This window comes from Pelophylax lessonae (assembly GCF_965119305.1).
Source record: "Pelophylax lessonae genome assembly, chromosome: 5".
NCBI classification, from domain to species: domain Eukaryota; kingdom Metazoa; phylum Chordata; class Amphibia; order Anura; family Ranidae; genus Pelophylax; species Pelophylax lessonae.
In genome coordinates this window covers 509109368-509137054 of record NC_138772.1, presented here as the reverse complement: position 1 = coordinate 509137054, position 27687 = coordinate 509109368, and the positions used below count along the sequence as shown (strand labels likewise).

General features: G+C 42.6%; 1 protein-coding gene across 3 annotated transcripts in view; it reads left to right on the top strand.

Annotated features, from left to right (window-relative positions):
* SAMD12 (sterile alpha motif domain containing 12) overlaps positions 1 to 27687 on the top strand; it is a 959826-nt gene that overhangs the window by 512773 nt on the left and 419366 nt on the right. The window contains exons 4-5 of one of the 3 annotated variants that reach the window (XM_082258229.1): positions 8681 to 8821; positions 9251 to 9621. In XM_082258229.1, the coding sequence (XP_082114355.1) occupies positions 8681 to 8821; positions 9251 to 9276 (167 nt within the window). In that variant the 3' untranslated portion in view covers positions 9277 to 9621. Of the gene's footprint in view, positions 1 to 8680; positions 8822 to 8912; positions 9205 to 9250; positions 9622 to 27687 lie in introns of those variants that run through there. The other 2 variants (XM_082258231.1, XM_082258230.1) reach the window with 2 other exon arrangements.

The window sequence follows — 27687 nt, the reverse complement described above, 5'->3', positions numbered from 1 at the left end:
TTCTGTTCCGTTTTTTTGGAACGGAACAGAACCCTTTTTTTCCTCCGTTAAAAAAACGGAAAGGAAGCAAAAGCGGATGTCAGCGGTGTCATCCGCTGGCAGTCGCAATGCCCATAGACTTACATTATATTATGTCCGTATATCATCTGCAAACGGATGGGATGATATGCGGACATACGGAGCGGATGACACAAATGTCATCCACTCTGTGAAAAAAAAAAAAAAGGACCGGAGCGGAGCCAAAAACTGACGACCTTGTGAAAGAGCCCTAAGGGTGGCAAAAGGTAAAATTGCCCTGGGCCTCTTGACAGAAGGGCTCTTCTCTATACAAAAAAATTATACAACAGCTTAAAAAAATATATTAAATGATTTTTAAAACATAATAAAATATAGAATAATAAAAAATTACTTTCTTTTAATAAATGTATCATGGGAAGTAAAATTTGCTCGCCATCATCTGTAAAAGTTTTTACTCTGGACTGGTATATTGTATTGTTTTTAAAAATGAATTTTGGCAGCTCGAGTAAAGCATACATAGAGTGCTATGAATACGTGTGTGCATGCATGACCTGCAATGATGTTGTGTTGTGCGTTTTAAAAATGTCTGACTGTCATTGAGAATGTACACCTTCTCTGTGTATGAGGAGTCCCCCAAACCTAAAGGGCCCCACAACGTTTAAATCTTTTAAATCTGGTCCTACCAACAGCCCCCCATACAGCCTGCCTGACATTTACCCATTTTTGTGGACAGACAGAGTAATCATCCATTCTGTGGCTCCTGATAATTAAAGTTCCAGGCCTGCCCCGGGCGATTGATATAGAAGAGGAAGTCGCTACTTTAATTGTTGGGAGCCAAAACATGGATGCTTAATCTGCCTGCTCCAAAAAGATTAGAAAAAATAATCCCTTCTCTGTCCTTGGCCCCTACTGCTGAACTGATGGGGCCTGGGGAATTTTTATTTATTTGCGGGAAGCCACAGCCTGTGGGATTACTGCACATGCACCCAAAGGTATTTAAAGAATCCCCCCTCTGCCCCTAGGGACTCAGCACAGGAGGACTAGCTATGACTCCTTATCGGTAGCCTTGACTGACCTTCTACATGATCACTCACTAGTGATTTTGGTAGCATGAATGAGCAGCTAAAAATTGTGCTTGTGCTCTTCTGCATTCTTTGTGACAGTTTTAGTGGTTAGTGATTGGCCTAGTGTTGTCACATGAGGCACTAAAAGAGCACTCAGATTTGCAGTTTACACAGGGTTCCTTCTCTTTGTGCCCAGTTACCACTGGGTAAGCACTGGGTTATGGAGAAGTGAGTATGTCTCGTTGGAGGGGTCAAGGGCCACCATTAAAGGAAACTTTTGGTTTGCCATGCATGGACAAAACATAGCTTCACTTTAACTGCATGAAGAGCTTATGAAAATAAAACACTTGAAATGGTCTTCCTGCCACACACACTGTTCTAAATGTCATTAAATACTGCAATACATGGATGACACCACAGACAATTGCTGCATGCAGTGCTTTTCAACGTGCTGATGCAAGAGAATGTCTGTGAAGTTTGTTTTGAATGTACTATTGGTATGAAAGATGATATTCTTCCATGCTAGCAATGACCAGCAGGGATGGGCTATTTGTGGCTTCCATTTGGTCACAGCTTTAATACAGTTAAAAGTAGGAAAACATAGTGTAAGATATAACGATTCTCATTTACTAGCCAAATAGAAACAGCATTCACTATGAAATATCTATACCCCTACTGTGGTATGTGATGACAGCACACTAATTAGCTAAGTTCTGCAGAAAGATGTATGGAACGTAAACTTTGGAGTTCACACCTTCACTAATTAAGGATATTCTCCAGTTGTTTGATTTCCATTTGTCCTGCATTAGTTTGAGCTGGTTATTTTAGTAGGGAGAACATAATCACAAATTCCTGTAGCACTATCATCCCAAAATAGCCTGAAAATCTTCTGAAAGGGTGAAGGGCTTTGAATATGGCACTCAAGAATAAATCTCACAAAAAATACAAAAATAAAGCATATTTATGGATTACATTAGATAAATAATACATGCAAAAGTTCCTCATACAAGCTAAAAATAACTGAGAGTAACCAATAAGATATATATATATTATATAAAGCGCCACAGTATATTTTAATTATGCTGATTCCAAACAGGTTGTGTAGATTCAGTTCACTTCTACCTCTTCACTTTTATCCAGGGGACCACAGGTGTGCAATTTTTCAGTGGTGCAATGGATACTGTATACTAAGGATACCTTTCATGCTGGTCCTGAAAAAGTAGATTCAGTCTACAAAATGAGTCGACTGCATTAGTTATTCTTGAAAACATCTGTCTCGTATTTTTTATACTTTCACAATTTTTTATCATTTAGAATTTTATCTAAAAAGTAAGAATATATTTGTCAGGTCAACAGATGGTTAATATGCCACATTTTTCTGCTCTGAAACCAAGTATGGATTGGCCAATGTGATTCTCTTGTATAGCTGTCCCATTCACATATGAAACAACAGTACTTGGTATATCCTGAGCTGAATTCCAAGCAACAGAGCCACTACTGTTAGATCTCCTCAGATATTCCAGTTGTCCTTGGTGTACTGGATGTGCTTCAGCAACAGTTCCATGTTTCCGTATGTGCAGCATAGCCAAGAGAAATTGCAAAAAAAAGATTTCTGTGAAATGGTACATGATAGGTTAAATTACAGCTTAACTTCTTGATTAGCAGCCAAAAAATCAATAATATACACCAAAAAGTGTTCAGGAAGCAAAATCTGTTATCCAGTGCAATAGGACCCCAAATTTTGTTTGCCCCGCCCTACATCTGATAATAATACCGTATCTGTACTGTAACGGAAACAGCTCAGCTGGAAGGCTTTCTAATGCTTATTCATTATTTATTCTCTACATATTTATACCTTGGCTTACTGGAAATTGCAAAAGATCTCCAGCTGCAAAAGACTTTCAGCCCTGTCAGAATTCATGAAACCTGATTTTCCTACTCTTTTCCTGTTGCTTATCATATGATGCCAGGTTATAAAACTGTCAATCACTTTTTAAACCTAAACTGTTCACAAAACATAATCTCGAAGCAGTTTAATAAAAATACAACAAACCTTTTGGCACATGTGAAAGAAAATCAGGACCTTTTCGTGGTCACGTGGTCTCAGGGAGAGATATTGTCTATGAGCTTGCAACTAATTATCTGTGATGCCCCACTTAGAAAGTTTTTGAATTTCTTTTTGCCCCCACACCACCTGTACACATTTTCTTGAAATATATATATATATATATATATATATATATATATATATATATATATATATATATATATATGTATATATGTATATACATATATATGTATATACATATATATATATAGTATATATGTAAAAAAAAATAGTATATATGGTTTGCCACAAATGTCCAATAGCCTCCATCCCATATATATGTAAAATCGTTGTTTTCATGATTGTAGAAACAGAATGGTCCAAAAGTTTTATTGAATTGAAATACTCTATCCCTAAGATACCACCTCTATGACACCATCTGGTAACCCTCTTTACACTTATGGCACCACCCTTCTTGCCCCTTTTGACACCGTCTGGTTCCCCATCTAATCCCTAGGACCTTATGGTACCATCCTGAAAGCCTCCTCACCCCTGTGACACCATCTGGTAAACCTAACCCTTGGGACCTTGGAACACCACCTGGAACCCCTCCTCACCCCTGTGACACCATCTGATACCCCATCTTACCCTGTGTCACCATCTGATACCCCTTCTCCTGAAACCATCTGGTACCATGCCTTATCCCCATAACACTATCTGACATCTCTTCTCACCCCTGTGACACAATCTGATATTCTTCTTCACCTTGTGACACCACCTGAAACCCATTCTTCTCCTTCCCTTCCGGTATCCTTATCTCTTACTTGAGCCCCCTACTGCCTCCCCCCCCCCCCACCCCTGTGTCTCCTTGGTAAAAAAAAAAAAAACTAAAATAAACAGCGGTCTTTCCCTGTGCCAGACCTGTCCTTTATACTTCACCCCCCAAAATGCAGTGCCACAACAACTCCCATATTAAAATTCCCTGAACTATAAAAAAAAAAAGATCTGCGATCAATAGAGAAATGTTAAATTTAAGGTTTCCTTATGATGACAGCTACATAGAAGTACCTAGCCAGGAGTATTCATGCTAAACAAGTTTCATTGTGGCTACACACTACCATGTAACTTACAGATAGGGAGCCCAGTGTGCCATAGACGAAATCCTACAGGCCAGGGAAGCCAGCCCAAACAGTCGAAATTTACAGGCGTCTAAAAGAGATTAGTTATTAATTTCCAGGAATATTATGGCTCGCTCAATCAGTTGTACCTGATCTTTATCAGCATCACTCACAGGGAAACCAGTGGCCTGTAAACTCCATAAAGAGGACCTTTCATCATCTGTCAGCTTGTGGGAGTAGTAAAGTTTTAAAAGAAAAAAAAAAAAAGAGCACAAAAATGTAAAAATAATATATAATAAAAAGACACACAAAAAGGGCATACACTTTGGTCACTTATTTATAGCTTTGCTCTGCTCAAATTTAAATTAAATCATAAAAAGTTTACAAATAAACATTTAACACAAGCGGACCCATGAGAATGGTTTTGCAGAGCAATATGGGTTTTTTATAGAGAGCACAGCGTTGGCTTTTTTTTATTTGGGACTGTGTGATTTATTTATTAACACAATAGACTGTTCCCTCCAAAAAGTTAATGTTCATCATGTAAAGTGTTAACCTAGTGAATTGGTGAAGTTCTGTTCACTTCAAATGTCCAATCATGTGCAAACAAACATCCTTTTGTTTTTATTTCTCTTGCACATGATTGGGTAATCAAAATAAAAAGACCCTCATTTTTTTATCCTAAACCGGGGATCTTCAAACTACGGCCCTCCAACTGTTGCAGAACTACAAGTCCCATGAGGCATTGTAAAACTGGCATTCACAGACATGGCTAGGCATGATGGGATTTGTAGTTCCTGAACAACTGGAGGGCCATAGTTTGAAGACCCCCTGTCCCAAACTAAAGCTGGCCATACTTTGATAAAAAAAGGTAGGTGGTTCAGCAGGGACCGACCAAATTGTGCTTGTATAGAAGTCAATTTACCATTTCATCTAAAGTCATAGAGACTTGAAAAATATATTGTTTATACTTATTCCATAACCTCTTTATTTTACAAAAACAAGCATTTTTTACACCTTGTGACTTTTAATATCACTGGTGTCACAGAACATTATATATATTTTAATGACAGGAACAGCAAAACCTGTTTTTAGATTATTTCTGTCTAATTAAAGCTCCATACAGTATGAACATAGTGGGCCAGGGGGTGAGGAAAAAGGGTTGATTTACTAAAGGCAAAAAGGCTGTGCACTTTGCAAGTGCAGTTGCACTCATTTCCCAGAGCCTAGTGATTGTGGCGAAGCTTTGCTGATTTCCATAATTAAATCATCTGCAAGAAAAATTATATTTATTTTTTTAATTTTTCTTGCACCTGATGTGGTGTTCTTTGCATCGTGAAGCTTTACTGCATTTACTAAGCTTTAGGGCTCTTTCACACAGGCGGACCGTTCAGATCCGCCTGTCAGTTTTTTTGGCGGATCTGAACGGTCCCCCCATGCATCCCTATGGGGCATCGGATGTCAGCGGAGACATGTCCGCTGACATCCGATCCGTCAAATCTGGACAGATGGAAACCCTATTTTCCATCTGTCCAGCGGATCCCATCTGATTCCCCCATAGAGATGTATGGGGCTCTGACAGCTGTGTCTCCGCACACAGTGCGGAGAACAGCTGTCATTCTCCTGCTCAGCGGGGGATCGGCGAATCGATCCCCCGCGAGAAAAATAGAGTCCGTCCGACGGACGGATAGTGTGAAAGGGGCCTTAGGGAAAATGCAACTGGACTTGCAAAGTGCACAGTCTCTTTGCCGTAAATCCATCCCACACCCTGGAACACCCTGTATTCCAAAGCCTTTTCAGTCTGAGGCAAGATGCAGGCTGTGTTTGAGCAGGAGGAGGCTTGTTCAAGAGGCAGGCTGTGTTTGGGAGGGGGGGGGGGGGGTAGTTGTTTCCCAAACTAATCAGTACAGGAGTTCTGTGTGTCCGCACAGTGCCCTGTACCTCTGAAAGGCCAGCCACAGATCAGCTTCTGTTATTTGTGCTATCAGTTTAGAATGAGGAAAAAAGATGACTGGCAGGATCAACTAGGTACTTCAAATGGAAGAAGTACTTGAAAATGATAAAACTATGATTTTTTAAAATACACAAATGTGAACACACAAATAGAAAAAAAAATATCTAGGGTCACATACACTTAAAAGATGAAAGCTTTGGGGATAACCTATATAGACAGGCGTTGAGGATTGCTAAGCAACTACGAGGCACTGAACCTCTGTGAAACACTGCATTAACGGTTGAAGTGATGTGTTAGCCACGAAACTCATCTTTGGTGTTACCAATAAATGTCTATTCATTGCTTCTGAAGACTTCGACCCTTCTGTCAACATCACGCCACACTACCAAGGGAGCCTCTGCTGCTCAAACCCCTGACTGATATTTTTCTAGCAACCTACGAGTTCAGAATAACTTAGATCCGTTCTTGTTGAAATTTCAAATTTTCTGCATTAATTGATTGCTAACACAGTACAATACTCTACTACTTCAGACACACTTGTACATTTTATTGACTGCAGATGGGCACGATCCTTCACACTTCTGAAAGTGAGACGGAAGTCTTTCTTCTGCCCCTTTATGATCACCCTAAAATCGCCCCTCATGCATGACAAAATACCTCTGATCACTTTTTAAGTGACTAATTGTCTCACTATGGTACAAGCTAACCTGTAATGTGTAGCTTCCAAAATAAAAAGCCTGTCGCATCATCATTTGTTGGCCACTGGTATTATTTATTAATTGCAAGCAGCTTCAGTCTCATATTTACACAGGAAAGTTCTTGGGGAACCTAACTCAGTATTAGCCAAGCCTTTATTCCTAATTTTTTTTAAGACACCTTACTGACTGATTTGAGATTAGAAGGAAAACGGTTTAATCTTAGATTGCAGAAAGGGTTCTTTGCTGTTGGAGCAGTTAAAATGTAGAACCCTCAGTTAGCAATACTATCAATACTAGAGAGTGCTGACAACTGCAAAAAAACTATAAGATGCTTGTAGGCACACGTAGTTTAGCCTCCTGGCACTGAATGGCAGCTGCTGTGCAGGAAGGCCAATGGACAAGCAGGGCTGTCTTTAACACAGGGCAAAAGGGACAGCTGCCCCGGGTCTAGTCATTGTTGTGGGGCCCAAAGCAGCTGCCCCTGGAGCCCCCAAATAGTTGATAAGTGGATTCAAGAGGGCCCAAGAAAATTTTTGCCCAGGGTCCAATCAAAAATAAAGACGGCCCTGTGGACAAGTTGGAACTAGGTTTCTCTGAGGCTTCTGTAGGTCTCATCAGGGAAGCAGCTGTCCTATGGAATGCTGCTGCCCTGATTGACTCATTGACCTTATTTTAATGTGGGCAGTGCTTATAAAAAGCGTTGTCCACTTTAGTTTGGGTAGGACAGGGACAGATCTCGTGCTGACGAGGGACATTCGGATAAGCATAGGGTCAGGATCCTGTGGAGGAGGTACAGGGGTAGGGTCTGTCGCTGTTTTTTGAACGGTAGCCTTCCTGTTAAAGGGCCTTGTTGCCGGTCTGCCTTCCAGCTGCCTCCTCTGCCGGATGCTGTCCATTGTCTACAGTGTGCACTGCTAGTTGCAGTTACTAGTTTGCAGAGTTGCTGTTTTTACTCAACATTACTACAATAATATACTGCATCAACCAGTTTCCGAGTAAGCTCTCTTCTCCTGCAGGCAGTGAGCCCAGGCCAAACGTACATGTCTTCCTCAGGAAGCAGAATATACAGGGCTATGGAAATTGTTAGAGACTAAAAATCACAAATACTTAGGATGAACTGGATGGACCTGTGTCTTTTTTTCAACCCTATAAACTATGTAACTATGAGTTGCTTAGACCTAAGGTTGACAGCACAGTTTGTTGTACAATCTCCTTTGGATTTCCCAACAGCTGTATGGCATGAAAGTTTACAGGATTGGCTATAAATTGAATGTATTGTGTAGGTAGACCCTCGTACCTCAGGAAGCAGAATATACAGGGCTATGGAAATTGTTAGAGACTAAAAATCACAAATACTTAGGTTGAACTGGATGGACCTGTGTCTTTTTTTCAAACCTTTAAACTATGTAACTATGAGTTGCTTAGACCTAAGGTTAACAGCACAGTTTGTTGTACAATCTCCTTTGGATTTACCAACAGCTGTATGGCGTGAAAGTTTACAGGATTGGATATGAATTGAATGGATTGTGTAGGTAGACCCTCGTACTATATAGTTGTTGGGAAAGTTAAATGAGATTGTACATATATTGTACTATCAGACTGTAACATGGCCAACTCAAGTCAAAGGTCAATGAGCAAAGTTTGGTAATCTTCATCGAAAACCTGTGAACAAAAAGGCAATCAATTGCGACAGCTTAGTTTTCTGTTTGTATGTTGTCATTGCACTTAGCATTGTTTAATAAATCATCCTGCAATAAACTTTTCCATATTGCTCTTTGTAGGTCGTGCTTTGCTACGACTCACAGACAAGAAGCTGGAACGGATGGGGATCAGTCCAGAGAGCCAACGGCAATATGTCCTACAGCAGGTCCTCCAGCTCAAAGTACGGGAGGAGGTCCGGAACCTCCAGCTGCTGACACAAGGTAGGCAAAGCCAGTTCTAGGCCTGTAATGCTCCTGACATATTAATATGGGAACAAACTTGCCCTTTCATGGTATGAATTACTTTCTAAAGGTCTCCGGAGGTAGTTTAAAGAAAGCGACAGTCGCTCTAAAGAACAATGCAGAAATGGGGATGTGGAATTGACCACTTGGCAGGATGAATGTCGTCTTAATCCACAAAATATCGGTGTTCTAAAGGTTTAAATGTCAAGCTGCTACGATGAAAATAGCTTTAAAGACCATATTCGAGAGCCGTAAATGTAGTCATTTGTACTTCTGTTCTCTTTCTTTTTTTCCTGTGCTGTACCTGGTCGTAAACAAGGTTCAGAATAATGTACCGAAAAAAAAAAAAACTAAAACACAACAAAAGATAAAACAAGATAGCCAGGTAATGAGATTTCTCTTTAATAGGATCTTCCTGGACACAGAGAGAATAAAAACTACCTCTAAAAGAAAAAAAAAAGGAGGAAATGTAATAAAGGCGATCTGTCATAAGGCAAAATATCTGTGTGAAGAGCCTCAGATGGAAGCTGAAGTTTTCTACCTTTCCAAGCTGCTGTGGAGTAGTAAAGTCAGCCATGGTAAAGCTGGCTAGATTTAATTTTACTTTACTCTACAGGATACAGTATGCAGCCTAGCAAAAAATGGCAGCTACTTTTACGGCTTTTCACACACTGTTTTCCATTCTTCTTCTTTTGAGTTTAAATTATAACTAAAGGCAAACTTTCTGAAGTTTTGGATAGAGCAGGGAGTGGTTAGAACACCTGTCGGGTATTATTACTATCTGTGCCCCCATTAGGGCAATTCGCACCCACTCTATCTGTCCTGTTTACACTTATCACCTAAAGTGGAAGATCCAAAATGTTGGGTTGTTACCACAACAGTAATAGAGGGAAAATCCTAAAATAGGAACACGATTTCTGGTGAAATCAGGTATCACCCCACTTTGGAAGGATTTCTTCTGATTCCCTGTTTTGACTCTGGGACAGTTAGTAAAGGGAAATCTCCCCAATGGGACACTCATTACAACATTAAAACACAAAGTTTTGCCTTTAGTCTTACTTTAAATATTTTAGCAGTTTTCTAGGAACTCTAATGCCTCGTTTCCACTGAGCGGATCGGTTCGGGTCAGTTCGGTACGGTAGTCTATTTTGAGTGTTTCCATTATGAAAGTGGCCCATACAACCAAACCAAACCGCACCATTCCTGGTCCTCCTTCAGATGTAGGGCCATAGGAAATGGTACGGTATGGTTAGGGCGGAGCTACTGCCGTCACACAATACATTCCACTGATTGGCGGACAGGAAAACCTCAATGCTCACGTCAAAAGGAATTTGGTGTAAACCCCACATGGCCCCTGGGGGTCCGACTTGCAGTGGAAACGCTCACCTGAATAGGCAGGACCATTCTAACCCTTCCAAACTGTACCGACCCAGTGGAAACGAGGCATAGTAGTGCCTCCTCACACTTTTTTTGTCCTTCTTTTTCTTTGAATCTGTTTTTATCCCTATCTTTGCTCTGTCATTCCGCAAGCAATAGCGGTTTTTATGCAATTCCACCACCTTTGGCATTGTCATTTTTTTTACCTACCTGATTATCTTTACTTAAGATGTTGTTACATATTTCTATATTGGAGTCCTATTTAATATGCTTTTTTTCTGTGACATTGTTGTACCATATGCTGTTTCATTTTGGAATGAGGACAGCACTACATATTTCACTGTAACCTTTTATTGTAAAAACTTTAATAAAAACAAAAACATTTTTTTGAAAGTGTAATGACTGGGTTGCATTCAGATATTTTGTTTAAAGTTCACATTTAGCTTTGGAACAAATAATACACGTTTAAATGGAAAGAAAGACTAGACAGGTGAAGAAAATGTTATTTGCTATTCCATTCCTGCACTTTTTATCAGTATGGCATTTTTAGGGAGACATTAAGGTTGATTTACTAAGGCAAATTAATTATCACTATAATAAATGAAACAGTTACATAATTAAATAGTTAGGTCGGCCAAAGATGGAGTGGCTGAACTGGCCGAGTTTCGAACAGTTTATGGTCAGGCTTAGTCAGGTTAAAAAAAAGACACTAGTCCAGGGATCCTCAAACTACGGCCCTCCAGCTGTTGCGGAACTACACATCCCACGAGGCGTTGTAAAACTCTGACATTCACAGACATGACTAGGCATGATGCGAATTGTTGTTCCTGAACAATTGGAGGGCCATAGTTTGGAGACCCCTGCACTAGTCCATCTAGTTCAAACAATAAATTAAATAAAAAAACACACAAATAGAAAACCTCCATATACTGTACACAATCCTCTACCCATAGTTGGCCCAGAGGAAGGTAAAATAACCCAATAAAGCATGATCCAATTTGCTCCAGTGGGGGGGAAAATTAATTCCTGATCCTCTAGGAGGTAATCAAATATTTCCTGGATCAGCTACCCCTTGGGTTATGTAATTAAAAAATTAATATCCAGTTATTATTTTTGCATTTAGGAATGCATCCAGCTTTTTTTTGTCTGGTGAAGCTTTGTTGACTGTGTACATCCAATTTTAAATCATTTAGCTAAATAATATAAAAATTTTAATAATTCTAAAAAATATTTTATTTTCTTTGCACATTTTTGGGTATTCTTTGCAAAATGTAATTTCACCACATTCACTAAGCTCTAGGGACAAACCCCAGAAGAATACAACTTACATCTGTAACATTTTTTTTTACCTCTTGAAGCTTTGGACATGTGATAGCCAGAGGTGGCCAGTCCAGGAGGTGTTCTAATTTGTGCAAGTGATTGGTCATCTCTCTGACCCTCTGTACAATTGTGTGATGTCATGACCTTGGCGCTGGATGCTCTGGCCATTCGCCTCAGTGTTCACTCACTCCATGCCCTTTCCAACAAGATGTTTTTTAGTCTGGCCAAAACATTTCCCGTTATCACACTCATGAAGTTGTCCATAGAAAGAAGCATTTGTAAGGAGGCATCATGGGAAGTGTGGTGCAGAGGCTGGCGCTTGCAGTACCAGTATTTGAAGTTGGCCCTGTTGGCAGCACCCTCTCACTGTCTTAAAGTAGTATAATATGAATGCTGAAGGTCACATGACTATGGGTTAAGGAAAGCAAAGGGGCTGTTGAAGAAAATTTTTCATAATAAAGTACCAGATAAGAAGTAGAGGAAGAAGATAGCAAATAGCCTTCTCTCAACTTTTCCAGTGTTCAGCTTTACACAGGAGTGGAGTAGGACAAAAAATATTAGTTTGGGGTTTAAATGTTTTAGTTTATTTTTGAAGAGTAACATTAACCTCCCTGGCGGTATGATTCTTTTGGATTTTAGGTGCTGAAAGCGGTACCATTATTTTGCATGTAATTCTTGTGAATGAGCAGTCCAAACCAACTGTATACATTTATTATATATATTATATATATATATGTATGTATACATATATTATGTATACATATATTATATATATATATATATATATATATATATATATATATATATATATATATATATATATATATATAATGTATACAGTTGGTTTGGGCTGCTCATTCACAAGAATTACGTGTATATATATATATATATACGTGTGTATATATGTATATATATATATATATATGTGTGTGTGTGTGTGTATATATATATATATATATATATATATATATATGTATATATACATATATTTACATAAAAAGTACAGTAAAACTGCAGGAAAGGGCACTGGGGGGGCAATGTAATTTTATTTTATTTTGAACGGTATCAGTGTGTTTGGTGTGTTTTACATTTGAATTTGCCGCCGGTTCCACCCCCCGGCGGACGTCACGTCGCCGGAGACGGAAGCCGGGGCTCGCAGACGATCGGGAGGAAGCTCCGCCGCCGCACACCGCCCGCAGTCTTCGCTGGATCCCGGAGAAAAGGTAAGTAAAACCTCCTCCAGCATCCAGCGATCTTCATAGCGCTACCCCGAGTGTGACTCGGGGTTACCGCTTTTGGCACTAAAATCTTACCCCGAGTCACACTCGGGAATACCGCTAGGAAGGTTAAACACCACCATTTCTACCATTTACATCAGTGAGAATAAACATGGCCTTGGAGTTGGTGGTCAGTAGGAGGAGAAGTGCCCCATCATTGGCATAAGTGGGAGGAATAGTACCCCATGATTGATATCAGTGGAAGAAATAGTGCCCCATTGTTGGAACCAGTGGGAAGAATAGTGCTTAACCACTTAAGCCCCAGCCCTATTTCAGACACTTTTTGTTTACAAGTTAAAATCAGTATTTTTTCCTATAAAACTACTTAGAACCCCCAAACATTATATATATTATTTTAGCAAAGACTCTGGAAAATCAAATGGCGGTCATTGCAATATTTTTTTGTCACGCGGTATTTGCGCAGCGGTCTTTAAAACGCCATTTGTTTGGGAAAATTTTTGAAAAATCACATTTCACTGCAGTTAAAAAATACTAATCAGTAAAGTTAGCCCATTTTTTTTGTATATTGTGAAAGATGATGTCACGCCGAGTAAACAGATACCCAACATGTTATGGTTTAAAATTGCGCGCACCCGTGGAATGGCGACAAACTACGCTCAATAGAAATCTCAATATCCGACGTTTAGGCGACATTTTAAATTTTTTTAACGGTTACCAGTTTAGAGTTAGAGTGTAGCTCCTTTTTTTTAATTATTGCCCATGCTCTGGCGATCGTGGCGATACCTCACATGTGTGGTTTGAACATCGATTTCATTTGCGGCTCGACTTCCGTATGCGTTTTTTTTTTGAGTGCGAGCTAACGGTGACGGCGGCGGCTAAAAAATGTTTTTTCCTATTTATTTTTTTTTAACTTTATTACAGGTTTTAAAAAAAAAAAAAATCTGATCACTTTTATTGCTGTCACAAGCAATGTAAACATCCCTTGTGACACCAATATGTAGTGACAGGTACTCTTTATGGAGGGATCGAGGGTCTAAAAGACCCTAGACCCCTCCACTACACTTCCATGTATGCAAAACGCCGAAAATGGCGTTTTTGCATACAGACGTTTTTTAAATTTGCCGCCTTTTGCAGCACAGTAACCCAGAAGTGACATCATGGATGCCGCCTCCGGGTTACGTCATCGGAGACCCGATTGAAGCCGTTTCCGGCATTCATCGGGACTCCATCCAGCCGGCGGACGTGCCGGCTGGGTGCTTGGGTCTCCTGGTGCGACGGGAGGCCCGTTAAAAGTCACGGAAGGCGGTGGGAGGGGGGCGGGCGTCCCCCCCGCTCACCCGGGTAACGATCGAGCGGCTGCCGTTGGCACTAAACCACGGTACCGGGATGATGCCTCTAGCTAGAGGCATCATCCCGGTATAACCCCGCAAAGTTACCAGACGTACCCCTACGTCACTTTGCGGTAAGTGGTTAATATCACTGGAAGGAATAGTGCTCCAAGGGCCAGATAAAGGCTAGCAAAGGGCCACATCCAGCCTTGGTCCACAGTTTGGAGACTCCTAATTTAAATGATGATAGCAAGTCATTTTTTTAAACCTGTTGCAAAGTTTCTTACCTGTTGATCCTGTAAAAGCATTTATGTTGCAGGCTGACAATACTAAGCTACTCACATTTAGCAGAAGAGTTTTTAGCCCCCGTTGTGAGCACTCCTTCAGTTGGGCATTGGGTTGTCTATCTCTAATAACCAGTCCAATGGCCAAATGAAAAAGCTTGCATGGCAGGCTCACAACTCTGCTGCTAAATTTGAGCGACTTAGCGTTCCTAGTTAGTATATGCCTTTACATGCACATGAACTTTAATGGCATCCCAGTCTTAGTCCGTAGGGTTCACAAGGTTTAGGAGTGTGTCTATGTGAATGTTTGACCATTCTTCCAGAAGCGCATTTGTGAGGTTAGGCACTGATGTTGGATGAGAAGGCTCATTACGGTTCATTACTTAGCAAGTTCAGTTGAATGTCACTAACTATTGCTAAGTGTACAATGAGGTCCATTTTGATGCTTTTGTGTAAGACATTCTCAAGGGACTTAGCCTGAAGTTGTTTGAGTGAAATCTCAGGGAATACCATCCAGTGATGATGAATATTGTCCACTAAATATCACAATACTAGTTGTTGATCGGTTCCTGATTTTTAGTTATGCGATCACTTTATGGTGCATGTATGAAAATGTCAGAACTTACAGCCCTATCACAATATACACGAGGTGCAATTATGAGAGCGATCATTCTTACCTCCTGCATGTCGAAAAGTTCATCCATCTGCCCCTTTATGCCCCATGCTTATGCAAACAATGAAACTCTCTATAAAATGATTGAAGTCTTTTATTTTACACCAAAGCTGAACAATGGCATGCTATTTTTTTCCCCCCTAATGTAATGGCAGATTCACAGTTTGGTGAAGATGTATACGTGTGATTGTCAGATAAAGAGCTGAGATAATGCATAGGAGGCTGAATATTCATTTGCTCAGCAGTGCCTTGTGAATAGTCTCTGTAACAATACAATGCGAAGAACAGATGTTGGCAGATGAAGGTGTTGGTGTTAGATGAGACGTGGCAGCTTGCTGGATGGCTTCCAGTGCAGTTGTGAACTGTACTCAGGATGGAAGGAGCAGATTGCGCAGTAAATCTGTGCAGTTCCATCTTTATGTTAACTTCTAGATGGATGAGAAGACTGCTATCCTTATATTTGTGCTTCAGGAAGTTTGTGAGTTCCATATCTGATGCCTTCATGATCTTTGGGGAATGACATTAGGAACTTGCAGCAGTAGCAAGAAAAACTCTCAATGTAGTCTATACAGTATGTATTGTCATATGGGGGTTGCTCAGCTCAAAGGTAATGCCGGTCTGAACTGTGTTTACCAGGCCATTTTTACTAACCCCTTCCCACCGACTGCCTTTCCGCCCTTTAAGAGTTCTAAAAGCTGGGAGGTGGGGGAGGGCATTTGGTTCATGTGACTGCTGTGATTGGCTGTCACAGCGGTCACATGATCAGAAAGCTCTCAATCGCCAGTATGCATCAGGAGCTTACCGACACCCACTGGCTACCGCGCTGGTAGCATTCAGGGCGCGCACTCTCAGCATGGTATGTTGTTTACACAGGGCCACCTGTAGGCCGAGAGGCCTCATATAAGCGTACTGTCAGCACCAAGAGGTTAAATAAATGAAAAGGAAAGTCCACAGACACAGTTACCCATGCAGGGACTCTTCTCCAGCAATAATAGGTAACAGAAAATACCAAGCCACCTCGCTCTCTCAGCTTATAGTCCTAGCTCCCAGCTCTCTGGCTCTCTTGACTCACTTAGCCTTTAACTGCAGCACCTCACTGCAGTGCACAGGCCCACTCCTGGCCTCTTGATAGGGGTTTTTCTTGACTCCCTGGGCTCTCTCATTCTCACAATACTTACAGACTCCCTCCAGTCCCCTAGACTGACTAGTTGCCCCAGCTCTCTTAGTCCTGCAGACCTGCTCAGCACTTTAGGGTTGCCATCTGTATGGGTTTCACCCGGACAGTTCGGTTTTCCAGTCATGTGACCGGTTTTCAAGTTGCCTAAAATCCAGACACATAACTCCCAACCCTCCCAGAACCTGCAGCACTGCCCAGACACCCTGTCCTCTCCGTCTAAGCAGCGATGTGTTATTACTTCTGGCTGTCCTCTTATGGTAAGCTTCGATCTGCACACAGTAACTTGCATTGCTGAGCTTGTGTGCTGTAGCGCCCCCCTCCTCTCCCCGAGCTCTGCTCTTGATCAAGATTGTTGTGGCTGGAGGATTGCCTTGTACTGTGCAGAGTCTTGATTAGACACTAGGGATGCACCGATCCGATATTCGGATCGGATATCGGCGCCGATATGGCCATTATAGCTGGATTGGGGGATCGGTAAAATTAACAGATCCACGGGCCGATCCGATTTTGCTCTTTACATAGCTGTGAGGGAGCAGAGAACAGCTGTCAAAGAAGAAAAAAAAAAAAAAGAGCCTCCTGCAAATGCCTGTCAGTCTCCCAGTTAAGTAAACACAATGATTACAATGTATCTTTTCGTTCCATCTGCCGGAGGAGGGAAGTTTAACCTCTTAAATGCAGAATTGTTATAGGGTATCTGCCGATACCGATCCGGAAGTATTATTTTGTTATAAGCTCACAAAACAGTACTTCCGGATCGGACTCGGGATTCGGCGATTTCACAAAGCAAAAGATCGGCATCGGGATCGGCACCAAAAAAGTCGGATCGGTGCATCCCTATTAGACACACTGCCTTCTCAGCCATCATCAGTGAGTATACACTGTCCCCATATATGCCCTCACCTATACAGGCTGCTCTAGTCATACAATCCTCTACTCTGCTGGGTCAGTTGTGAAAACTCAGTTCTGATATAAACAATAAGCGTTCCACCTAAGCCTACCAAGAAGATCCATCCACCACTCCTAAAATTGACCTAAATGTCATTTCACACAGGGTGGACCCGTCAGCAGGGGATCTGTCCACTGATCCCCTCTGAACAGACCGATGACCGGTCCATGTCCGCTCCACTTATGCAGAGTGGACCCGGCACAGCCCTCTCTCCTCTATGGACGATCAGATGTAAATGGACCATCTGTCTGTTTACAGCCGACTGCTATCTGATCTGATCAACTGGACGGAAAAAAAAGGGATCCCTATCCATCTGTTTTTTTATCGCATCATATTGGATGTATGCTACACCTGCTACTCCATAGACTAGAATGGAGGTTCCAATCATGTCCGCCTGAAAAACTGACCCGATCGCAATGTTTGTGTAAAAGGGACCCAACTTACCTCTTTTATCCTCCAACCCCCTCAGTCCCTTCTTTCCTCCAAAGCGCATCATTGCACTGAACACCAGCCCCACTCCACAGAGTACAGCATGTGGGGGTGTAGGCGTTTGGAGGTTATGCTGACAATAGTACTGCGGCAGCAGATCATATATGTGTGTATATATGTGTGTTTGGGACACAATATACAACAACAACAGGGGGGAGGGACCGGGGGAGTCCAGAGCACAGGGGGAGATTAAGAATCCATGTGCAAGTCCCTGGGGGTGGGGGGCATAAAGGGACTATCTGAGAGTCCAGTAAGGGGGTCCAAGATGGTTCCAGGGGCAGATGGATGGCACTCAGGGCAGGCTTTCCAGAGGAGTGAAGTCAACTCTGCATGGTATAGGATAAAAGAAGAAGGGAGAGCGCCTCTGAGTGCAATGAAGGTTTAATATGACAATAAAAATGTAGAAACTCACATAGAAGTTAAGAGTAGCATATATCTGAGATATACCACCACCCAGAAGCCATAGATGTTTCAGATATACGCTACTCTTTTAACTTCTATGTGAATTACTACATTTTTATTGTCATATTGAACCTTCATTGCACTCAGAGGCGCTCTCCATTTTTCTTTTATCCACTCCACAGAGTACCAACCCCCCCTTCCACAGAGCACCAGTGCCCCCCCTCCATAGAGCACCAGTTCCCCTATCACCCCCACACACATTCCTGCACTATACTGTACAGACTTCTCACCAAATTGGCCATTGCCTTAACAGTTACTGATTGCTAAGCAGTCCCTGAGTATTTTAAAGGATAAGTCCAGGCAAAACCTAACTAACGCTAAACCTGCTCTATGCCTGATTCTAAACCTACTCTATCTAACCCTGTAAAGCAAAAATTGCTGTAATTACCTTTCTGCACTAGATCCGGTCCGGTCTCCAGCGGCGGAAGCTCTGTGCAGGACTGATAACGGCTGTGAAATAAATGGGAAGTGACTTCACCCATAGACATACTATGGGGCTTCCGTTGTTGAGTGCCTCTCCTGCACCTGCTTCCACGCTGAAGCTGCCTCTGACAGCTCAGCGTGGGACCAGACCAGATTGGCTGCAGAATAGGTAAGTACAGTGATTTTTGCTTTACAGGGTTAGATAGATTAGGTTTAGAATGTGGCACAGAGCAGGTTTAGCGTTAGTTAGGTTTTGCCTGGAGTTATCCTTTAATGAAGGCCTTCTTTAAGGTAGGCTCAGATAAAATGCTAGCTCTCTGACTATTTTCAGTATACGCAAAATCATATGTATTCAAAGAGTTTTTTCAAAATGAGTGTGCTGAGGTTTATCCATTTCTGTGAGACTGGTACAGCAATATAAGCATATTTTATGTGTATAGGAAAGCTTTTGTTTAATTTAGCCATACCCCTTTAAGCCCCTCCCACTGTTAACACAATTTGGCCACACCTACTGCTTGCCGTGGCGCGCTGTGCGCACTGCATTACTACTTTCCTTGGGACAATCAGGGGCAGATCGGGGGGGGGGGGGGCAATGGCTCTCCCAGAGAAAATATTACTGACTCTGAGTCCGAGGATCCCGGCGCCACCTCCTACTCTGGGATGGCAGGTCGGCAAGCCCAGATTGCAGGTTCCCGCCCTGCCATCCCCGAGCATCAGTGTGAAGAATGGAGCCGGCACTTGAGGAAGCAGAACCGATGCTTCCTGTATTGCGCCGGGTCATGTCACAGGCAGAATGATACCAACTGTACACTGCCTTTGACAGGAGCGATACGAGAAGCATCGGCTCTGCTCTCTACTGCAGCCGCATACTTCCTCCAGCACCAACTCCTGTCACACTGATGCTCAGTGGTGGGTCGGAAACCAGCCAGCAATACCCACCAGCAGTACCAGCCAGCAATACCCACCAACAGTACCCCCCAGCAGTACCAGCCAGCAAAATACTCACCAACAGTACCTGCCAGCAGTACCAGCCAGCAGTACCCACCTGCAGTACCAGCCAACAGAACCCACCAGCAGTACCAGCCAGCAGAACCCACCAGCAGTACCAGCCAGCAGCACCAGCCAGCAGTACTCACCAGTACCAGCCAGCAGTATCAGCCAGCACTACCAGCCAGAAGTACCCACCAGCAGTACCAGCCAACAGAACCCACCAGCAATACCAGCCAGCAGTACCCACCAGCACCAGCCAGCAGTACCCACCAGCAGTACCAGCCAGAGGAACCCACCAGCAGTACCAGCCAGCAGTACCCACCAGCAGTACCGGCCAGCAGTACCCACCAGCAGTACCAGCCAACAGAACCCACTAGCAGTACCCACAGCAGTTACAGCCAGCAGTACCAACCCTATAGGACAGCCAGCAGCAGCCACCAGCCATACACGCCTGAGGGACAGCAGCAGGCAGCGATACCTGCAGGAATCCTGAGGAAGAAGTGAAGATTGAGGTCAGTTGAGGTGCAGGTAAACAGCAGTGCATCCGTGTGAAAGCAACCTTAGGCCTCTTTCACACAATCGGTCAAATCAGGTCCGCCTGTCTGTTTTTTGGGTGGACCCAAATGGACCCTCATTCACCTCTATAGAGCGGCAGATATGATGTAAATGGACTTGTCTGTTTACACCTACCTATCTCCAATACGATCCACTTTAAAAAAACAGAGTGGGCTGGGTCCGTGTCTGCTCTGCATATGCTGAGTGCACACACACGTCATCCGCCCACTCCGCTCATTGTGGTCCGCGATCGTTTACCAAGACACTAAAGAGGCCCTCACTCCTCAAAAGGTTGGGTACCCATGCTGTAGGGGCATGAGTCCTAGATGGAGAAGTGTGCTGTAGCAGCTTTCCCCTTTAGTTTTTCCATGTTGTGTGAAGGAGGGAAGGAGTCCCAGGTGGAGAGGTGTGATGTACTGTAGCTCATCAGGAGACCCGCGGGGAAATCATCAAGATCTCCTGTGAAGTTGATAAAAGTGTTAAGACCGCCGCCTCTGTCGCGGCTGGTCTTAACATTTTCATTACTATGGTTGGCAGGTCTCACTATTCTTCCCTACCTCCTCTGCGCTGAGAGGAAGTGGCATCATTTTAAACGCGTCACTATTTTAAACAAGATTAGGACTGTATGATACGTTAAAAACAGTTCTGTAAGCAACACCCTATTTTCTGGCAGTGCCCCTCCTGAGACTAGACTCTGGATCCACCCCCGTTTACAATCCTATAGTGCATACTACTACAAAAAAAAAGTTGCTGTGCACCGCTAAAATGTTCAATTTTGGCTTGAAGAAAAGGTGGCAACCCTATCAGCTCTCCCAATCCTGCAGGTAGGGAATCTCTCCAACATGGAGTACTATCTCTTGGCAGGAATTCACGTCCCTCCTGACTGGAGCACACATCTCTCTTCTGGCAGGTCTTTGTCTACAAATGGGACCCATGAGCTATGGTCAGGCTTAACTTATAACTAATCTGCACACCTGTGCACTTATATGGCCTGCTGGTCCCCAGCAAGACTCTGGCACAGAATTGAAAGCTTTGTCCCACCCAAAACACTTTGAAGCCTTCAAGTTGCAGGCCCCAATCCATTATTACAAAACCTGGAGAAAGCTATACAAAGTTTCCACATAGCAAACGTGCCAGGGCCCCACACTCTGCATTAGCACGAACCCTGTGTCACTGTGACAGTGTGAGGCCCTAGTGACAGGGCCTCACACTTTCACAGTATGTATAAAAGTGGAATTAAACCCATCAATTTAACAGTTTCAAAAAACAGTTACATTCCCAGCATGTGCTGGGAACATAACTGTCACTATGGCTTGTACTGAGAAAACAGGAAAAGAGCTGCTCGGGTGTGTGTTCCAAACCCGGTGCAGGTCAGATCCGTCATCCAAGAGTAGAAGAAATCCAAGTTTGAGACCACACTCAGGGTGTTATGATGAAATCAAAGGTTTCTTTATTCCTCACAAAATAAAGTAGACAGACAGTGTACAAAACAGACGTGTCCGGTTGACGCGTTTCACGACGCTGTAGGTCGCTTACTCATAACCACACCACTATGGCTTGTACTCTCAACCAAACTGTCAAACCATCTAACGGATGGTGTCATAACTGATCACATGAAGGATCATGGCAGTTGAAGCTCTGACAGAGGCTAAGATGGCAGCTTCCTTGGCTGCAAATAATAGCAGTGTTTAGTTCGGCTTTAGGTGGATGTAAACCTCAATCAAAACACTTTTAGCTTGCTAAAGCAGTGTATCATAAACAGTTGTCTTTTTAAAAATTAAATACTTGTTTTTGCTTCTTTCCCACTGTTAAATCTCAGTGCTACTGATCTCCTCTAGCCTCTTTCAACCACTTCCTTTTGTGCATGCACTCGATCCAGTGTCAGTTACTCATCATTGTTCTGGTCCAAATTCCTGATGGTGACAACAGTCGACCATGCCTGTGTAATGTTTGTCGGCATGGCTGCTTGTAGCTCCTGGGCTGGTAGGGGCGCTTGTGACAGGATGACAATGCTAGAGGGCATTTGGTAGACAGTTGTCACCCCATAAAAGTCAGTGCCTGAACGAAGATATTTATGGCAGGATCACTTAGTGACTGCAGGGAAAAAAGGAGCAGAGAAGAGATCACTGAAAAAAATTGTACCTTCAGTTTATGGTAGCGGTACATTACATGCAAAGGTGTTGGGTGAAGCAGGACCCTGTAGAGAGGGTTAGCGCATTAATGGTCAACTTATTCAATATCGGGGGCCTCATTTGCAGACTTTGATGTAATCAAAGGGCTGCACATGATATTCAGTTTGTGTAATAATTGAAAAAAACATCAGATTGTAAACCTTCTACAGGAGATTGCTACAGGAAATGGTTAGAGATGTCGATACCACAGGCATGGTTGGCTTAAAGCAGAACTTCAGCCAAAAATAATGAGATAAAAAAGAATAGCTTATTAAAGGATAAAATAACAAAACCAGATTTTGCTCCAACATTCATCTTTAATTTAGAGATTTCCCCAGTGGTACTTTCTTTTTCTGCTGCTACATGCCCTCATTCTGATGGCCACCATCTTTAAACCCACATCCTTTGTGCCCAGTCTGTATGAAGATGTAGGCAGTTTCTTTTTTCTTAGCCCACTATTCCAATGAAAAACCTCTGACAATAACTGTATATGGCTTCCAAAGTCAGCTTTTACTCTTCTAATTGTATTATTGGGACGTTTATTTTAGGCTTGCAGGATGGGTCCATTTTGAAGCCATATTTCAGGGCCATTTACATTGTTCCGTTTAGAATGGTTTTTAAGCATTTTACCGATTTTTCTTTTTAAAATGCAATTGGACATTCAGTTCACATTAAAGAGAAGAGCTATTGACAATAAGAACTTTGAATAAATAATACATCCATTTTAATTGACATCTATTGTGTAGAGAATGTAAAGAGGATTGTATCGACCTTATGAAGCTTTTCAGATGCTGTCTCTTTTTTATTGCATTGTGTTTGCAGCCTCGCTATGTACTGTGTTCTTTGTCTGTGTTAACATTAGAGTTCCCAACTTTTTCTGCTTTAGAGATATAAGGCTTGTACAGGCAGTGCATTATGGGAAGATGTCTTTATTAATCCAAAAAAAAATTGAAGCGATCTGAGTGAGTGGTGGAGCTGGAGAAGGCACAAATGGTGCCTAGAGCTTAGAGAAACCAGTAAAAGGACCCCCTAATTCAACTACTTAGTGTCCAAATGCCAAACTGTGTGAATTTTTATTTTTGAAAAATCAAAACTTGCTTAGAAGATTGGTTCCAGTCAGTGTCTTAGCATGGGTTTTCAGCGCCTGGGGCAAGGCAAGTAATTTGTGCCCCCTAACCCGTGGACTGTGAATGGAGAAGACTGGAGCCCTTAATAATCCGTCACAGCAGAGCAACCAGTTAGTTAAGAAAGAAAGAGAAATCCGCAGAGCTCCCCTTACATCACATCAGAGTCCCTCTTACATTAGAGTACTCACTGGGAGGCAGGAGAGACAAGGGAGGAAGGGGGAACACTTTACTCACATTGGATGGATAGGTTGTCAGGCTGCACCTCTTCTGGCTACTGGCCTTAAAACTTCCAGCCCACACTTCCTCTTCTCTGAGGCACAACATTGCTGGGGAGTGTGGATGGGGCAGACACAGGAGGAGAGGGGAAAGGAGGAGCAGAAACAGCCCTCTCTCTCCTCTACAGTCCTTGCGGGGGGGGACTGTCAGTGCTGGCTCTTGGCTATGAGAGAGAGACTCTCTCAACTCAGAGCCCTGCAGCCACTGGGGAGCCACATTCTGGCCTCTTGGGGCCCCCCACAGTGGCATCAGAGCCACACCTGCCTTCTCTGATATTGGAGAGAGCACACAGGTAGCTGCTGCTGACTTTGAAAGTCTCCTGTACTCAGCCTGTTCTCTCAATCCAGCATGAGCCCACTGTCTGTCATCCAGCGCCCTACTCAATGTTGCGCCTGAGTCAACCTCACCGGCTGCTCCCCCACGCCTGGTTCATGGCAGTGTAGGAGTAACGTAAAAGTAAAAACAGACACCTTATGTTGCCTTTTATTCAGTTTTATGCTTAAGGTAGACATACACTGTTTACATTTTGGCTGGTCCTGATTAACCGGCCGAAATTTGATTAGTGGTTGGCCCCCTCCTGCCCAATATACTTTGACTGAATAATCAAAGAAGCGGAGTGGAAAATTGTTGGCCAAAAAGAGGGTGCATCAAATCAGATTCAGTATTGGAAGCTGTCAGAATACATTAGCCCAGCAGGGGGGTGTATCTATTGTAGAGATACAGCTTCAAGGTCTCTTGGATGGGAAACTTTTTCTGCATATGCACAAAAAAAATCATTCATTTCAATGGAGAGTCCATATATTTTGCTTTTCGATAGTGGATGGGTCACACAGAGAAGTTTCTGGTAAGACCAGGGACAGATGGGTATAAGAGGGGTGTTCTAGGGGTGGGCTTCAGTTAAACTATTGTGATATTTGGGGGTCCAGGTCACTAGTCAGCTGTATTTGTAAAAGCAAACTGTTTTGATTTATTCAAAACAGGCAAACAAAAATAACTTTTCTATAGCATAAACTAAATACAAACTGCCCCTAAACTTGTAGTACAACACAAAGATTCAGCTTACCACCAGCATAAACCTGCCCCACCACAGGGTTTAAAATACTAACTGGCAATCTGACCATCTTGTTCACTTTCTATTATAAGATGACACCATCCCACTATGGATTTCCAGTGGAGGCCACAAGTGAATGTGTCAGCACATATAAACCATTGTTGCGATAACCAGTTGTTGGAGTGCAAAAAGATAGGACTTGGTTACAAATAGGCTGCAGGATATCAGAAGTGATGATAAGCAACAAAGAACAGTGAAAAGGCAATTATTAATGATGCATTTAGCAAGCTAAATGTCATCCAGTTTTCACCTACTTTAAGGTGTAGCATGCACAAACATATCATTCAATTAGGGGTTTCCTCAGCCCTGCAAAAAGCATCAGGACTAGTGCAGATACAGTGCTTCGACCACAGTGTCCATGGAAATGGGAAATTATTTTAATATGCAGACAGTTACAGTCCGTCACAGTGACAGAATGAGTGGAGGAGGAAGTCAACAGGCTGCTGCTGATAAGCACATTATCATTCATTTTCTTATTACCTGGATGAAGTGTTATAGAACACTTCATTCATGTGACTGTATGATTGTATATTTTGCATTTTCATTTATGAAGGCTGCAATTTGCTTACGTGTTTTACTGTAAAGTACGTGCTCAGAAAATCTTATGTTGCTATCTGCGGACTTTCCAGGAGCCCTAAAATCCCTAAAAATTACAAGAGATTTACGCAATGTAATAATCAGGTGGCCATTGGGCAATGTAGATGTATCCCAAATGGATAATAATAAGGACTTTGTTACCACACACAGATATTTTCTAGCTTGTTGTACCATTTATTGTCTATCTGTGGAGGTGCCACATGGAGAGTCCGTTGAGTGGCATGTAGGCAGGTGCCTAAGGGTTAACGTGTTTTTCTTTCTTTTTTCCTGTTTCTCCTGTCTGTGCTCATCTACTCAAGTTAACTGAGCCAGCCAGGTGCAATTTGTTTACAATGTAGATGTACTGTGGATCCAAGGAATTCATTGGCTAGATTTTCTCTTCAATTTTCTACAGATCCACATAAAAAGGGCTTACTGAAATGCCTTGGAGACTCTGCCTGGGAAATACTGCCAAAATATTGGCTGGTATGTTAATGGACTGTGCCCCAGTGGGGGAGGGGGGCAGTTGGGGTTCCCTGAGGGGCTGGGAACCTGAGGACTCTGATGGCCTTTCAGTTACCAGCTTTATACTTACTGCCTTTAAGGATCATTGCCAATCATGGACTATAAGAACACTTACTACTGCTGTGGAGTATTTGCCTTTATAGACTCTTGCCTTAACTGCTCATGAACTTGCCACTACCTCAGGTATAATTACCTCAAGGACACTACAGCACCTCTGTACAGGATTTCATGTAAGAAGTTGCTTTGCAAAGACTTAATTTCTTCAGTAAAGACTGCTTGTGTTCCTTTAAATGCCTGGTCTGAAGTCTCTTCAAGGGGTGCATTGCATGGAGTATCTAAAGAACAGGGCTTGTAACATAGAGACTTTAGGTTTAAGGAGATACAGTACATACATGTAGTTTGCTGTTTAGTGGAAGCTATAGTGCTGAAGCTATATTGCTGTTGCTAGGGATAGCCGTATATGTGTCATTACTTAAAGCAGCCAACCAGCCAGGAAATAGATGACTTGGCAAAGGTTGACTGTTTTTCTGGTGGTGAAGGGGGTTAAATACTTGGCACCTTTACTTGCAGCTGGCTCCCCACATACTGGGACCGGACCCGCAGCACAGTGTACCTAGGGACCTAGCCAGAGAGTCACGGGAAGGTATGGTATGTAGAGAAGGGGGGTCCCTGAGAAAGAGAGAGCAAGCACTTAGTTATGAAGTGAAGTTAATTTCCTGTATCTATTTGTAACTGTGGACATGTCACTAGGGGTGGGGTGACAGGTATTGCTGGGTTGGTGGATGTCGGTGCAGGCTCTGCAGCACTGGTTCCTAAATGCTGCGCACCTTGGAGCTGGTGTTCTTTAACTGTAGTAGTGTCTGGAGTGCTTAGTGTTACAATTACAGCAAGATAGCTTTGGATTCTAGAGGTTTAACTGTGTTTATTGTGGCTTGCTTCTAAGTCTGGAGTCATGCTTTCATTCTGATTTAGAATGACTGCAAACTCCTGCCTAGAACCTAGGAACCTAGAACTTCCAGTTAGGAAGTGTAGTTCTTAGTGTCCCCCACTAGGGTGTCTAAGCCTCGCCCACATACAAATGATACATTCTGTTGTACCAGGAAATGAAAATGTGCATTGTACAGATTCCTACTAAGTATACAGGTTAAAGTCCGATTGTATATTGAGGAGACATGATACCCGATCTCTAGGAGCACAATGTGAATAATTAGCTTGATAGGAAATAAAAGTGGCAGGTTGGTCAGGCAGTATTTTACTCAAGAGGCACTGTGCCAGGAATAGTCCTGGTTGAGCTGCTGGTGGTAAACCCAATCCTAGTGACAAAGCAGAAAACAGCATAGGTCATTGTATGAATCCTCACTAGCATTCTTGGTTGAAAGACCAGTTATGGGTAGAGAAAATATGGTATCAAGGTAAAAAATAATACAGGTAAGCTAATTTAGGATATCAGCAAATGACACAGGCACACTTGAGGTGCAGAGTTCAAGGAACTTCAAATCCTCACCAGATTCTTTGAACGGAATTGTTTAGCAATTCTAGGTTGTAGCACCTCGGTGCACCCAACTGGAAACCACACGATGTCACCAGGAAAACACTAAAACACTAAGAGCAGAAATGTTGAGAGGTTATAGTCAGCAATTGATGTTAGGGGTCTTCCAAGATAGGTCAGTAATCGGTAGTCAAATAATATAGGGGAATGGAACAAGTACTAGAACAAGTACAATATCTAAAATGGTGTCCATATTGTTCCCTTCAGAGACGTCTGCGCATGATAAGGCCCCGGAGGAGTATGGCCCT